The sequence below is a fragment of the Parus major genome, chromosome 2 (assembly GCF_001522545.3).
Source record: "Parus major isolate Abel chromosome 2, Parus_major1.1, whole genome shotgun sequence".
Classification (NCBI taxonomy): Eukaryota; Metazoa; Chordata; class Aves; order Passeriformes; family Paridae; genus Parus; species Parus major.
The window spans coordinates 56510455-56527512 of record NC_031769.1 but is presented as its reverse complement, the minus strand read 5'-3'; the positions used below and the strand labels follow the sequence as shown (position 1 = coordinate 56527512).

At 39.1% G+C, this 17058-nt stretch overlaps 1 protein-coding gene across 3 annotated transcripts in view; it reads right to left on the bottom strand.

Annotated features, from left to right (window-relative positions):
- The window catches only part of COL15A1 (collagen type XV alpha 1 chain), a 116093-nt gene extending 105550 nt beyond the window's left edge, over positions 1 to 10543 (bottom strand). For all 3 annotated transcript variants that reach the window (XM_015619775.2, XM_015619777.2, XM_015619776.2), the window contains exons 1-2: positions 10192 to 10543; positions 9984 to 10066 (exon numbers count right to left, since the gene is read on the bottom strand). In XM_015619775.2, the coding sequence (XP_015475261.1) occupies positions 9984 to 10066; positions 10192 to 10202 (94 nt within the window). In that variant the 5' untranslated portion in view covers positions 10203 to 10543. The remainder of the gene's footprint in view (positions 1 to 9983; positions 10067 to 10191) is intronic.
- Between the last annotated feature and the right edge of the window lie 6515 nt (positions 10544 to 17058).

Below are 17058 nucleotides of genomic sequence, written 5' to 3'. Positions count from 1 at the left end.
TGTGAATCAAAAATGGAAAGGCCAGAGGAAGTTGGAGGTGCAGTTGCCACAGCTTCCTCAGGAAGGAAATAAACACTACCTGTCAACTACTTTGATGACGGTGAAATTCTAACAGAATGTTCCACATGAATTTTCCTTCATGGTTTCAGTCTGCATTGTTTGTGTTGCACTGATCTAAGTTTAGAGATTTATCCAGGAAGAAAACACAACAGAGCTAAGTTTACAGACACAGGAAAACCTTTTGTTCATATCAGATAAACATATCACACAGGGATAGTTAATATTTCCAAAATTCTTCAATGTATGGCTATGGTTTTGTAATTGCACACAGAACAGAGGACAACAAAAGGTGTTCATGCAGATAGATAGTCTTGCTTTCCCCATAGTTGTTTCAGGCATTTGTCCCAAATCATGTATTTACTATGAAGTTTTGTTCTGCTGACTGTATAGCAGCCAAATGAGACAGTAGCTTCTTTTGAATGCTCTTTATGGAAATTCTGCAGTGTGTCTGGAAACAATATTCCTTGGAATAGGACACTTAAGATATGAGTAGCTCCAGTGTATCAGAGGGCTCATAAACAAGTATTCATTTAACACTTGTACTGTAAATACTCGGGAGTGTCTGCATTAACTCCTAGTTGGAGAAGCAGTTTTATCCCCACTTCTATTTTTAATGAAAACTTCTTTGTTGAACAAGTCAAAGCTCATGTGGGCAAAGAAGAAACAGAGTTGCCACAATTCCATTCTGTCTTTTGAAATTCTATAAGAGGAGTTTAAAAAAGGAGCTACAATATTTCAGGTCACCAGTGGTTTGTTTATTTTGCCACTGAGAAAGCGTCCTTGAAATTTTATGAATGTTTGCACTTACACTGAGCACCACCCCCACTCCCCCATTCATCATATCTCTGGACCAGGAAGTTGCCATGTGGTACTCATTTGGCAGATTTGCATCTCATGATAGAGATAAATTTCACTATAAATCCATCAGAAAAGAACCAAACCCTACACCCCCAAAACTCCCCTGAAAACCCAACATACAAGAAACCAACAAGATATACACATGGAGATTCAAAGCCTTAATTAGAATATAAGGCCACCTTACTTACACTTTGAATTCAGTCAAGTATTTTTTGTAAAAACAAATGGAGCTATACACTAAGATGACATGCTCTATAGAACACTAAAAACTAAAACTCTTTCAGATAAGTGTTTTTACATTAATACCATTTCACTACAATAACTAACAGGCTATTTTGATCAAGAGCCATATTTTTTCAGCTGAGAAAACTTTCAAAACTTGTATGTTTTTTATACCTTTCCTGTAATCGCATGTGAAAGAAACTAAAGACAGAAAATAAAAAAAAAAGAAAAGAAAATCAAACCATGTGTGTTAAACCACATTCATGGCTAGCCTGAACAGGATGAAATGTTTGCTTGTTTTTTACTGTGAGAAGCATGAAAGGGTTTGAGTCATGTATCCCCATACCCACAAGCACCGCAAAGTGGCAGCACTACTGAGGAGCATTCACTGCAGACGAGTGGTTCTGCCTTACCATGTCAGGAGCTGAGCTGGTTTGGCACAGAGTGTTGTAACAGATGGAACTGGAACAGCCTTTGGAAAGTTGAGGACTAAGAAAAGCTGAGACTTTGGCCCTCTGAGAATAAAAAAGCATCACATTCTCTAAAGTGACGCAGTGTATTAAATTAGTCCATAGCTAACCAAAGCGGGATGGTGGAAGTAAAAACCCTTACTGTGGGGAGATGCTGCTCCCTCACACCTCCCTCTGGGAGGCAGCCAATGCACTGGTGAGAAGGATTCCTGATCAATGGATATTTTGGTGTTAGGAATTCCAAATATGAGAGGATTCCTAGAAAAACCTTAGGTTTTGCATAATTTTCCCCCTCAGTTTGCTTTGTAGACCACCATGTGCACATTAATGCCTAATAATTACTCAAGCTGCCAGCACATTTGTTTCAACTATCTAAACAACTCTTTTACACCTGAAGATTTACCTTCTCATGCAACATGACAGTGCTGAGCCACAAGTTTTTTGTGGGACAGAAAGAAACACAGGGACAGGCAGCAACAACCCTTAATTTAATATATTTCAAGAAATGTTGTACCTGCAGTGTGTGCTTGACAGCTGTTATCAAATTAAGACATCAGACATACTATGATACAGTGTATATGTGTTATGATGGGGAAGAAAGGTCTTGATTCATACTGTCACCTGGTTCTTTGGTAGGGTCAAAGAAGAGAAGAGAATACATTTAGAAAAGCTACACATTTCTTCTCCTACCCCAAACAGATCTGCTCTTTCTAGCTGCCTGTTTTTCCTATGAGCATGGCTCACAGCTCAAGTTGTAAAATTTTTGATGGGACTGCTCCTGATTATGGGAACCTGAGATGTTCAGGGTTCAGTCTATCACATCATCCATGTTGTGAATGAAGATGTTCAGGAGTGTTGGTGTCACCATGCACCACAGGGTAGCACACTAATGGAGTGTATTACCCCAGTATCTGCACTCCACACCACTGAGTGCACCCCTTCAAGCACATGTAGGTCAGGCTGCTGCCAATGCACATCACTGCCCACTCATCTCAGCCTTACTTCAAGAGTTTATCTATGTGGACGTTACAGGAGACAGTGCTGAAAGTCTTGCACAAGACCACCAATATCAGCTCTTTCCTCACACACTGAGCTGGTTATGTCATTGCTGAAGGCTATGAGACTCCTAGGGCAAGACTTTCCCCTTCCCAATTATGTGCTCACTTCTCCTGATTGCTTCGTTCTGACTAGAATGGCTTCCAAACTGTGTGCTCCCACACCTTCCCAGGAGCTGAGGTCAGCTGCTCAGCCTGCAGATCCCCAGGTCCTGCTCCTTGCTCTTCTTGAAAATAGGAGTGATGTTGGGTTTCTTCCCACTCATAGGATCTTATTCTGATCACCACAATCTTTCAAAGATTGTTTTCCAAAGTTCTATCTCAATGATATCATCCAGTTTGATGAGCCCTCATGGATGAGTCTCATGAGGTCCTGTGAACTTGCAAATATCCAACTGATTTCAATATCCCTTCCCTCAGTCTGCCTCAAGACTATTCACGCCTTTAGACTTTCCCAGTGGGCTCAGGGGCTCCACTTTCCTGGAGGAAAATCTTACCAGTAAAAAGTGAGGCAAAGAAGGTATTGAGTACCTGGGCTGTTTCCATGCCCCATCACCAGATTTGTTGACCCATTTCATTTTGCAGCAGATCCACTTTTTCTCTAATCTCCTTTTTGCTGCTGGTATACTATAAAAGGCTTTCTTGTTGCTCTTCTCTTCCCTTGATAAATTTAATTCCAAATGGGTTTTGACTTTCCTGAGATCATCCCCATACTCTCAGGCAGAGTCTCTATATTTTTGCCATGCTACCTGACCCTGTTTCCAACTCTCTTATGTTTCATTTTACTGTTTGAATTTACTTATATGAAATATCACCAGAGATGAACAAGAGCTTGGATGTCACACAGGTTTATGTTCTGAAACTGTTTTTCAGCAAACCCCAGTTAAAGGCTATTCAAAATATCCACAGCTTATAGGAAATTTTGAAGCACGTCTTGGAGCACTATTCTCTTCTCTCAAGAGTCATCAACTTACTCTTTAGCAGGCAGCACAAAATTAAAATTATTTCTAGGTGGGTTCTGTTCTCCTTGAGTTAGGTTATGTGCATCACTTGTAAGAAGGGCAGTGGTTATAAAATGCAGTGAGTAATGACAGATGCTATAATGCCCTCTTAGTCACCAACCACCAAAAAAAATACAGAGAAAATCAAAAGCTATATTCAGCTTTCCAAAGAATCAGGGCCAGACAGCATGACTATGTATGGAACTCTGATTTCACAGTTCAGAGGAACATATGTCACAAATAGGGCTGGAAGTTAATCCTCCCTGAGCAGTTATAAATTATTGTAATAACTCTTCACAGCAACAAGTGGATTCAGTGGCAGCAGAGGAGGTAGACCCAGAGTCATAAGACCCAAGAGGTTCCCAAATATAGAATGAACTGGCTGAAGTCCTTACTTGTTAATATTTTTTCTTCTGTACTAAAGATGAAGCAAAAGACCCATGAGATGCGACAGTTCATATTCAAATTTCATTGCTGAATCACTGATACCAGATTTAGACTTCTGGCAATTGAATGTTTGAATAAAACACATTTGAGTGCCTCCAGAAAACCCTGGTTCTTCTCAGAACCCTTTGGGAAAACTTGGTACAGACCTCAGTTCTTTTCAGTCTGGGCTGCAAGTCAGACACAAATGATTTAAAATACTGCCATTCTTTTTCAGGACATATTCATATTCTGACAGTTGCTTTTTCCAAGGCTTTCTGACCAGAAAGTATCCTGAATTACACATCTGTCATTTCATGCTGCTCATATGCAAATACATTAAAACTGAGGTTTGCTCATTTTACTCATTCTTTGGGAGAATTCTACCTGCATTTGACTCTCTGCAACATCTGTGAATTATTAGGTTTGGGAGCAGGAGCTGCTAGAAATGGGAAGGATTCATGAAGAGAATCAACCCCAGTCTAAATTGTTGGTTGATTCTGCTGTTTTATGAACCTGCTGTAATTGTGTGGGTTGGCCAAATGGGATAAGATTGTTTGAGGATTTAAAATTAATGATGATAAATAGATCTCTCTCTCTCTGTATTTAAGACATATTCTCTTAAATAGTTACTATTAATGACAACCAAAATAAAGCAATCAGATTTCACTAAACTGTAAAATTTACTGTCTTTCTTGCCAAGGCACACTTGCATAAATTGGCAAAGCTATTGCATAAATTTGATCAAATGTGAGTTACCACTACAAGAAAAACCAAACTGATCCATGGCTAACACAGCAAAGGGAAGAGGAAGAAATCACAGCCAAAGTGACAGGCAGCCTCCAAAACAAGCATTTGATCTCATAATTAACACGTCAGAAGAAGAACTATGTTCTTTGGAACCCTTTGAATACACCAAACATAAGTAATGCAGTCAAATCTTTCCTCCTGGTGCTCCTTTACTGAAATGATCCTTCAAATCTAAATGCAAATGGCAAATGCAAGCACAAATGTGATTTTGAGTTCTATTCAAGATCATGGAAACAACTGCTTACTCCAGACTTCCAGTGTGCCCAAGGACGCCTCCAGAGAGGAAATGAAGACAGTTATTATAACACTATATCCACCCCAGCTGGTTTCCTCTTCTGAAGCCTCAAAAAAAAAAAAAGCTAAGGAACATCTTCTGTTGCCTGGTGAAGCTGCTTAGGGAGCATGCAGTTTATTGTCCTAGAGAATTAACATGCAGAGAGTGTTACAGAGAAAAAGAATCCATTTAGAAAAGTGACAAAATGGAACAAATTTTCTAAGTCAGGTTTGTTCTACTGGTGTTATCCATCTCTTCAGCTACTTAAAGAGATGACCCCAACTGAAACCAACTGATTTTCTATTGTAAATTACTATGTTTTTCATGGAAAGGCCTTTTATCAACTATGGAATCAGGCGCGGCTCCACATTAAAAACATGCTCAACAGCTGGTAACAGCTTGAAGACGTGCCTGAAGGATCACAGGGGCTCATTCAATTTAGACTCAATTGCAGTTTGATGATGTCCAAATGCTCAGTCTGGTACAAGAGAATTGCAATGCCATCTGAGTTCTCTTTAAGGAGGACTGTGCTTTATTATTACTGTAATTGTGTCCTGTCTTTGGAAAGAACGGGCTGAGCCATCCCCATGGCACGTGTGATTGCACACATCTGACACTCAGGGCATGTACAGTAATTACTTGGTGGAAACAAGATTTTAGATGTATAGACAAGTTTGTTTACACCCGCTATGTCAGCTCGCTGTGAAGAGAAGTTCCGGATCGCTGCTTCTAAGAATCACACCAGTTGATCATCAGCCAATGAAAGTCAATAATTCAGGATTCCTCCATTAAATTCAGCAGGTCAGGAGTGCAAAGTTTATGTCAACAGCCTAATGACAGCCTTTCTGTGTACAGAGGGCCAATGAAAGAGACAAATATTTACTTTATGTAAACTACTGCTAAGCATGTTACTTAGGCCAAGAAAGAGCTGTTCAGCTTGGCTAATAATAAAACCCAGATGTCAATGAGAAATTTGTAAAGCTTCTTTTAGAGCTCATAAACATAACATAAACTTGCAGAACCACACACATTTAAACATTTTTTTCTATATTTTTTTTAAATGCAGACACTGATTTGACTGTAATGAACTGAGAAACACTGATAACTGCATAAATAGCCTAGAAGAATAAATGTCACTTCTGCAAGAAGCTGGAACAAGTGATTTGGAGGGGTCTATCACTCAAACTTCAGCAGGGTTGGCATTGAGATTTTTTAACTTTAGGTCTGTTCACAGTTTGGGAGCCAGCATGTTCAGGGCTGTGCTCTGAGCACCTTCTATTCACTAACTTAATTTGTTGTTGAAGAAGCAAAACATGTTAAAATCAGCCAGGGTAATCAGTGTAAGCTGAGACACATTTCAAGACATAATTAAGGGCTGAGCACATGCACTGAAAGGCAGTGCCAGATAAGACAGAGCATGCTTTTATGAACAGATAGATGCATGCTTAATTGTCAAGTGAAGAAAAGAGAAGTGATGAAGTGATTCATTAAGACACCAACATATTTTCAGTCCTCCAGCACAAACCCAACAAGAGTAGGGTACTGTATTTGCATAATTTTTCTGAACATAAGAGAAAAACTGCAAAAACTGTCCATGGTTCAAATGACACTACATTTGGGTGAAGAGGAGGAAAGTATTTTATTCCTTTCCTATTTTCACATTTGCAATGCTACCTGCAGTGAAATGGACTCAAACTTTTCAACAGACATAGGAAAATTCATCATTCTAACTTCACAGGAACTGCTGAGATTTCAGAACTCCTGTTGAGTTTCACTCTGAAGCAAGATCACATTATTTCTTAAAAGTTTTGTTGAAATAATGGCCAAATCCCATCAATTTGCAGACCATGGAGCTGAGTTTTAAAGTTCTGAACTAAATATTTCAAAATCTTAAATATTTGTTTTAAAATGGGTAGTTTGTGACTTTAAATATAACTTTTTATGTACTTCCTTTTTTTTAATTTTCTGTTTTATTTTACCACAAGAGTAGTAGCCAGACATTCTAGGACTTGGAAATGAAAGCAACACTTGTACTAAAATAAAACATCTCACAAGTTTACTAAAAAATTAAACTAGAGCACAGAAGTTCTCAAACAATTTCAAAGACTGTCATCTGAATTTTCCCCCTGCAACATTCCATCATTCTTTCTTTCCCCCCTCTTTTTCTGTGTAGGAAATAATCATAATTAGATAATTTCCTCAAGAGAAACAAGACTTATTCAAAACATTGTTCCTGATAAGAAACAGATTAAAATATTCTAACTTGTCTTTCTAGTGTCTCTCATAAAGTCATGGAAGAGATCAAGACCTCTGCTGGATGTCTGCTGAGGTTTTTCTTTTATTCAGCACCCTCAACCCTGCTCTGCAATTCAATGCTCCCTGGGGAAAACAAGAAAACAAAGATGGTGAAGGCAAAGATGGCAATTTTTTCTAGACTCTGAGGGTCACTGCTTTGTTTTCAGGTTTGTAAAAAATAAGTTACCCCTTCCCCATCCCTCAGTGAATAATTCAATCCCTGAACAATTTTCCTGCCATTATTTAACCAACACAAGAACATCTCAAGGTATTTTTTCCCTTTTGCATGTGGCCAGCACAATGGTTCAGCAGAAAGCACCTGCGCTGTTCCTCCAAAACCACATTCACTCATTCACAGTTTCTCTTTCATTCAAAGGAATTTGGAGATACAAATCTGTGCTATGGGTAGGTAGAGTAGAGCTAGCCTCAGAAAAGCACTTCAGCACTATTCACAGGGCTGGAAAATCCTGGAAAGCAGTAACCTAGAAGGAGACAGTGACAAAAAGAACACTGGGTGTAGCACACGTTTAGCAGCAAAAGGCCTGAATGCCAGAGAGCAAATTCATCACTCTGTGTCTCCAAACATTTTCATCTTAAATACACAGTTTATTTCTGTGCACTCTACTGCTAAAAAGGAACTGTGAGAAAGGAAAATGAGGTTATTTCTCCAATAGTTAGACTGAAAGATTTAAAGTATGAGACTCTACTCTCCAGTTACAGGTAGAATTTATATTAGTCAGGTGTTTGCAGCACCAGAAGGAAAGGGATATTATTTCTGTCTCTGGCACTCAACACCTGATTTCAGAAGATGAAATAATTTAAATCAAGCATCAGGAAAATATGTTTTGTAATGGAAAGCAAAGCATGGGACCTCCCCCCCCCACCCCATTATGTCAAGCATTTAAAAATCAGATGTGAAAAAATTTAGTAAACATTTGGGAACAGACAGATGAGTAGGGAATATTAGGCCAAGACAATCATGAAGGAACATATTCCCAGAGCAGCCTCCAAGTCTCCAGTGATCTTAGGACACTTCCCTAACTCCACTTGGTCTTCATTCATGGTAAGGTTAGGACCTCTTCCAGCAACAGTAAAGTTCTGCACTGGAAGAAACTGTCAGAAACAATAGGGATCATCTTTCCTTCTTCTGACATCTGATCTGACTTTTACAGGTAGGATATTTTAAAAAAAACAACAGGTGGTCAGGTAATAGAAACAAGCAAAGATCCATCCAAAAAAAGAAGTTGTGTGTCAAATAAATATTTGCAGTTTTTGTCATTTTACTTGCAGTTCTAATGATTTTCTGCTTATTAACTTGTGTGTCCCAAAATTTGTCTATCTCCTGTCCAGACCTCACTCATGCACTGTCATTCATCAGCTCAAGAAAAACCTTTTCTCATGAAGCAATAAATCTGCCTCCAATCGGTAGACAATATGTTATACATCAGTCACCATTCAGATATACATTTCTTAATTCTAAGAGCTGATTTCAGTTTGTTTCCTTAATTAATTACATGTAATATACAGCATTACATATTTTTCATCTATACCTATAGCATTTTTTAGTGATAATTAATCTGTGCCTTTTTCTCCTACTGAAATAACTACCTGGGGCTCTGGCTTTTGGATGCCAAAATGTCAGTGATCTATGACAGTGTCAATTAAAAAGGCAAAAAACAATCAGAATAACATGAAAGTCTTCATGTGTGGTATCTACTTCCCATCAATGCTTTCCAATGCTCCTATCACACAGTTACCTAGAGGTCATTTAGATAACAAATTCTAACTCTGTAATAAGAGAGTTAAAAAAGTTTTTTGGTGTAAATGTCATTGTTTCTAACAGCAAAGTAATATGTGAAGCTTTTCACTTTTCTCAAAATGATGTGTAAATTTTTAAGTCAGTGTTCTCTCTCACTAGTTAAATGTGAGGCTATGCCTTCCAGAGATGCTGAGGAATTTGGCTCTGTTACAAGAACGTATGATCTGAAATTACAAAAAGACTTTTCACTGAATGTCCACGAAGACTGGACTGGTAAAACTAAACATTTAACTCAAGAGATTAGAAAATCTCAGTTTGTTCAGACTCTTACCAGGAGAAATCTCTATGCACTGGAACAAGAATCACATCTCTGCCTTTGCACTCACACCATGCCTGGCACATTCCTGCCATGCCCACAGTGACGCATATATCTATCCTAATTGTAAAAACATTCCATATCCTGAATTTATTTAAAGTACTTTCTGTTAATTATTACATTCTGAAGATATATTGAGAAAGCAGTTATGATAGGCTGCCTTAGAGCTGGAGAACCAATGCAGTATTTATTTACCCTCGCCCAGAATGAATGGGAATTTAAACTCCTAACTCACAGCAGCTTTCCCATATGAAATGATGAACAGTAGGCAGCAGAGAAATGAAGATCTGAAATGGTAGAGTCTCTTTCCATATTAGGAAAGCAAATCTTAAAATTCACACTTACTCTCAATTTATAAACGAGATTTGGAGAAGCCTTACCTTCTATGATCTGAGCTGCTGCACCAGCATGGATTGACAAGCCAAAGAGCAGTAGCAACAATTCCCAGGTCCACCAGGCATGCCTGGAGCAGGTGTGCCAAAAAAAAAAGGGGATGGGGGTGGGGGAAGAATGAGACCAAAGAGTGTAAAACAGAAACACACGGGGAAAAAAAAAAGAAAAGTAAAATTTAGAAGCAAGAGTTCTTACCATGAGAGCATTTTCTGAAAGTCAGTTGAAAGAACTTAAGTGAGGAAAAAGTGCAGTGCACATGAGTTTTGTGCTTACGAAAATAAGAAGTTAATAAAAACTGGAGCCTGCTCTTTCTCCTCCAAAGTTCAGACACAAGTGGAACAAAGGCAGCACTCAGGCTCTCTGTGTGACTCACTGCAATTCACTGCTCCAGCTCTGAAATCTGACTCCGTGTAGACTTTCCTGTCAGACCACTGCCGAAAACTTCCCACTGTATTTATGGATGGACACCCCTGACTGCTGTACACCGTCCCAGCTCTGTCATTATCCAGCCCTGTCTTCAACTGCTCTGTACCCTGACAGGCAGCACAGCTTCTCCAGCTTCCCCTCCCGCCTCTCCCTCCTGCTCACAACCTCCACTCATCCAATAAAATGTGACCGCCAGCATCCTTCCATCCAGCGTTACACAGGCAGTGGTACACATTCTTAGATGGAATGGACATTTCCCCTGCCATTTTAGCCAAACTCTTTCAGAAGCAAGTTTGAAGATATGAGCAGGACAGAGCAGCAGTTAAATGGCAACAAATGCCTGGGATTCACACCTGCATTCTCTTACAGATTTTCTGTCAACTACAGAGACATTTTGAGCTACACCCATCTCTCTGACAAGCCAAGTTTAATACTCATATTTACAGAGATTTACACCCTGCATGTAGTTTGAGAGTGTGTCTCTACCTCAGCAGCTGTACATATATGTGTCTGCTATAGAGATCCTGTAGCTGAGCATTTATAATAGTTTCCATTAAATGTGTTAATTCACCCTTCCTTCCTAACTCAATGAAAAGCATTTTTTTCCACTTGTAGCTCTTCAAAACTATTACTTGCCCAAGGAAGAAATTCTGCAAGGATATGCTTGAAAGTAATGAGACAATTTTCAAGTCGTGAGCTGTTTAACAAAGGCTGCAATTGTTACTTTTTTACTGGGGCAGGAGAGAGCTTGGAAAGTGCTGCATATGGAAAGAGACCAGTGGGCTTTTGGTAGATCTAGGCTGAAAAAGTGCTGAAAATCACCTTAGGAGAGTCAAAACTAAAAATGGATTTACCTAGGATGGAAAGTGGAAGACAGACAGGAGTAGTTTTTTTGCAGTAATGAAAGAAAAATCCCAAACAATAAACAAAATAAGGAAAAAAATAATTTTACTCTGAATAAAATGCTTGGGTTTGGGGGTAGTAGTGGTGTTTAGTTAGCTATTTTGGGGGAGGTTTGTTACTGGGTTATTTTAGTGGCTTTTTGTTGTTGCTGTTCTTGGGGTTTTTTGATTGCTGGTTTATTTATTTACATTTTATTACATTAGGAAATACAGAGATTAGGGCTTTAAAATCTAGAATCTTGATTCTACTCCAGACTCTGCTTTTTTGGTTAGAAACCACAACAGGTAAGGTCTCTCCAGGGATATTTTAACTCAGCCACAGACCAAGTATTATTTGATATCCACCTTCTCCATAATGACAAGGAACAAAGAGATCAAATTTCCTTTTAATCAAGTGTCTTTATAAACACACAGTTTTATCTTCTTCAGAGAACCAAGAACACCTTTTTCCAGTTCTATAGTACTATATCAGGGCTGAAAAAAGGTTCCATCATTCACCTTTTCTACTTGAGGCTGTCATCTCTTTGCTTTCTCTCTCCGTGAAATTTCTCAATTGTTACCAGCAACTGCACTGCTTACAGGAACAGTGTTTGAAACACTTGGTCAAATCATATTTTATGCTTTTATCTTGAACACTATATATATATTATCCTAAGAGAAAATACTGAGTTTTTAAGCATTCATGGAAAACGTATTTATATACAACCTGGCTCACTTTTCCATTTTTTTTTCAGGATTAATATTTAGCAATAGCTACCAAGAGCTATTATTAGTCCTATTAAACTATTTTTTAACTGAGTTCCTTCCTCTGATAGGAAAAGAGGAATTTTCTGTCTCTTTATCCACAAAATCTCAGTGGCTTACCTGCATAATCCTTCCTGTTGCAACAGAATTTTTATCCAGTATATATGACCAAAACATATGTGTGCTTTCGTGTCTTACAGTAGACTAGCATATTTAAGAGACAAATATAGAAGCAGCCTCCAGATTTATAAAACTTGTAATTAATTTTTACAGAATACACAGCAGAGACTTTATTACTGGATGGATTTCACCTCTGAGTTTAGAAAACCCATGGGAATGAAGGAAGTAATACACTATTCATACAGATGATCTACATGAAATGCTGTTGACAGTGCCTTTAACTTCTGCTGGACATTTTAACATGGATATCTGGCCAATGCTTAACATTTTTATCCAATACTGGATGAAGGAAAACAAGACAGAGCATGTTCTTGACCTCTGCAGTCCATTAGTTTTGAAAGGAATTGTGGAGGAATCCCTAAATACAAACAGTTTATTACCCTCACTCCCGTAGGTCATTGGGATTTATGGAGTTTCTAGTGCTCATTTGTAGGCCCAAGAATTACTGAAGTGCAGGCTCTCTATGTCTGCTATATTCATCTATCCATGCATGTCTTGCTCCCCAAAAGGGCAGTGACATTTGTACACATCCACTCAATTTTAACCTTGTTGTTTGTCTTATCTTTTTCAAACACAGCAGGACTCCTCTGAATTAGGACATCTGTGCTTTCCTTCAGTGCTGTGTCCAGTTGTCTTCAACTAAACAAGAGTTTCCCTTCTTGTTAAAAATCTCCATTTTCCAGGCAGAAGTTTTGCTTGCTTCCCCTAGTTCTGTCAACTGATTACACTCCTTAAGACTCCAAATGGCAGGCCACAATTCTGCTGTTGCAGTTTTTATCCATTCACTGAGTTTGTCTGTCTGGCTGTTGTTATATTTCTCATCAGAGGGGATTTTTTTCTTTCCTGCTGACTGCAACACCAATTTCTTAGCTGCACATTTCCATCCTCTAGAACTGCAGGATGTAAGACTCTTAGGAATGTTCTTGTGCAAAGTTAGTGTTAGAGAAGCAGGCTGAGGACCAAGGCCTGAGTGAGTTAAGAACTGCACTAGAAAAGAACAAAAGATTTATCTTTTGCTTAGACTTCTCCTGAGCATGTACAAATAGCTGGAATTTAGTGTATTGTGTGGCAAGGAGGTCCACGGCTCAGTTATACATTTCACAAAGAAGTCTCTACTTCTTTGTTTTCAAATCAGGCCCTGCTGATGTTCTTTGATGTCTCTGAGTTCTTGCACTGAATAGGGTTCACCAAATCAGTGCTCACTCTTTTTTCTCCATGCCCTTTGTGACTTAGGAAGACACTTTTATATATTCTTTCCACTTGTCTTCTTGCTGTACTAAGTGTCAACTTACTTGGATGTTTCTTGTACTGCATTCCACACCTCTAGTTATCTGTTTAGTCTTTCTCACAGTTTCTGTGTTCTAGGACATAATTTTTGGTCTCTGGTGGAGCCAGGAGGATCATAACTCACAGGATGCAGGTAATCCCAAGCTTTCTCAAGTGTGCTCTGTCCTTTTTCTGGTGAGGAAGAAAACTGATGTGCTTTCTTGACTGCAGCCAAGATGACATCTTTGTGGAACTCTCGTAAGCTCAATAATTCACACCTAAGAGGTATTTTTATGTGCAATTAGGATTTCTACTCCCTCTGAATAAATTTATAACAAATGGTAGAAATTAATGTAATCTACCATTTAATTCCCCAGTTATTCCCTCTTAGAAGATTCTTTGCAATTGGTCCCATCCTTCTTAAAAAAACCCTCATCAGCAAAGTTCCCTGCACAGCTCTCATGTAACAGCCTGCCCACACTTAATCCCACAAGAAAGATGGAGAGAATGCTACAAGTGCATTCAATGATAGAGCAAGGAGAAATGGCTTCACACTGACAGAGAGTACATTTAGATATTATAAATTCTTTACTGTGAGGGTGGTGAGGCACTGGAACAGGTTGCCCAGAGAAGCTGTGGATGCCCCATCTCTGGAAGTGTTTGAGGCCAGGCTGGATGAAGCTCTAAGAGCTGTCCCTGCCCATGGCAGGGGGTTGGAATGAGATGGTCTTTAAGGTACTTTCCAACCCAAAACACTCTGTGGTTCTATGATAAGCCAGGCAGTACAATATCTGTAGAATTTCAGTGATGACAAATCTCTATTACAAGGGCTACCTGTATATTCCTGACATTTTTTCCTCTCTTTTAACCAGTTGTTCACTCACAGACTCATTTCTTGTGCCTTGCCTTCCTGAAAAGCCAGTCCTTCTGAGTACTCATTTAGGTGATGGATTACAGCAGGGTCTATAAATCTACCCAGAAACTCTGAATGACATTTTGGCTTTGAATATGATCAGCTGCTAAATGCCTAATTTCACAGTGGTTTGATAATACACTTCCAGAAGCATAACAGATGATTCAGTATCTGTTTTTCTCCATTTTTCTCCTTTAAACAAAGCATCTTAGGAAAAAAAATCTATAAATGCATATTTTAATATATACTTAAGAAGGAATAAGAGTGTACATTTATGTACCTGAAGACAGGGCTGTAGTAAACCCTACAAATGGGTACAAATCAATGTCACACAGCAAAAGAATTCTGGCATTTTCTGGCTCTTTAGTACTTAATTTCAACTAATTTGATTTTCTGCCCACTCTATCCCTCCCTCACAGTATTATAAAAGTCATTGGAAAAAAATGTTAAATCTTTCACATAGCTGGGGCTGATTGGAAAAGAAGGCAAAGAGGAATCAGGGAGCTGAAGCTTGCTATGGAAGTCCTAGAAAGGAAGGAATCTCCCATCAATACTTATACTGGGAGATGACTTTTGAAATCACTTATTTTTTTTTGGCACACAAGTGGTAAGAAAGTGGATAAATATTGCAGAAAAAAAAAAAAGGAGAGTAAGACTGAGTGAAAAGCCTGCAATAACAAGTTGGGAAGAGGTGAAGACAAAGCTAAGGTGACTGGAAGCCAGTTAGGAAACAGAAGGAAAGGGAAGTGCTGGTATGTTACCTGACACTAGGTAGCAAATACACCAAGAACAAATGTTTAGGCATATATATTTCTCCTTTACAAACTCTGACTCAGTTTTTTGCCAGGCAGCATGACAAGAAGAGGAAAACCTCTGAGATACTTCTGTTATAAACAAGCATCCATGAAACCTACAGGCAAAGCATGACTTGTGCAATACACTAGTATTTCAAGCAATTTATGCTGTGAAAAAGGATATTTCAGTTCTTCTGGTGGAACTTGTAATGTTATAACTGCTTCTGGTGAAGTTTATGGTATTGGCATGAGACACTAAGTCAGTGTTTAGAAACTGTACAAGCAATTGAAATTATTCAATAGAGCATGCGGGACAACTGTAAAACCAAGCATAAATAGTTGTTCTGCTTGTAATTTAAACTTATGTACATGGCAACACTGATCCTATTAGTATACTAAATTAATTTATCATGAGCAGAAGGGTACATAGTTTTAAAGCGTATTTAAAAAAATAAGTCTTAACCGTATTAAGTACATGTATTGCACTGAAAGGCTCCATTCAGACTAAATGTCACACATTCCTTTTATATGAATAAACCCAGAAAGAATTATATGCAGCACTTTTGCTGTCTGTCTCCATGTGCAGCTGAGCTGAGGAAACATTTTCTCCTCCACACACATGCGCACATGGCCTGTCACAGGGCACAGAAAATAAATCCTTCACCAGAATCCCTCTCCCCTTCTGTGCAAACTAACTTGACTCAAATATTTTCCTTTTAAAAATACTTACAGAGCTTGACCCAATGAGTGACCTTAGTGATTACTTTTCACACTGCCTTGAGAGAAATCTGTAAAAAGCCTGCTCTTCTGTACTGAGGCAAACTTCTTTTCCCACTGGTTTATATGAAATAGGGTTTTCCAAAAAGTAAAATCCTACTTTTTAAGCCAACAGCAAGGTGATGCAAATGTCAAATCTTTAATCACGTTAGATTATCTTCTGAAATTTCTGCTTTGCAAATCATCACAATAACATGGCCAGGATAAGTGAAGAGCAGCTGATATCATCTACTTGTACTTGTGCAAAGCATCTGACCCTGTCTTGCATGATGTCCATGTCTCTAAACTGGGGAGACATGGATTTGACAGATCAGTGGATGAGGAATTGCCTGGATGGTCACACTTGAAGAGCTGTGGTCAGTGGTTCAGTCTCCAGGTGGAGACCAGGAGCATTCCTCAGGGGCCAGTGCTGGGACTGGAGCTGTTCAACCTCTAGGTCAGTGACATGGACAGTGGGATTGAGTGCACTCTCAAGGATTCAAACTAGGAATGACAATGGTGGGACATCTCCAGCAGTCCTGATGTGAGAGTGGGGTGGATAGGGCTGATTAGCAAAAGGCATGGGGTGATGTCACAAAAGCAGAATACAAGACTTAAATAGGGGCACCTCCAGAATTTCCCTGTAACCAAAGCAACATTGCTGGAAAAATCCAGGCTGCTGGGTTTCTGAGGTTTCTAGGATGCCTCTCTGAAGTACATGCACACAGCACAGGGAATAAACAGGATTAATTAGAGACCTGTGTGCACCTTCAGAGCTACAATCTTGTTGCAATCATGGAGACATTGTGGGATGGCCTACAGGCCATTCCTGCTTCCAGAAAGTTGGCAGAGGTTGTCTTTCCCCTCTGCTCAGCTCTGGTGAGGTCACACACGGAGTGCCATGTCCAGTTCTGGGCTCCCCAATGCAAAAGTGACCATCACTGAGAAAGTCTAACGAAGAGCCAAAAAGAGGGTGAAGGGACTGAAGGAACCAATTCCTTCCCAGATCCCTTCCCCCCTCAACCATGTGTACTTTATGGGTTGTTAATATCATGGAATCTTTAACAGTCTAATTGAAGGA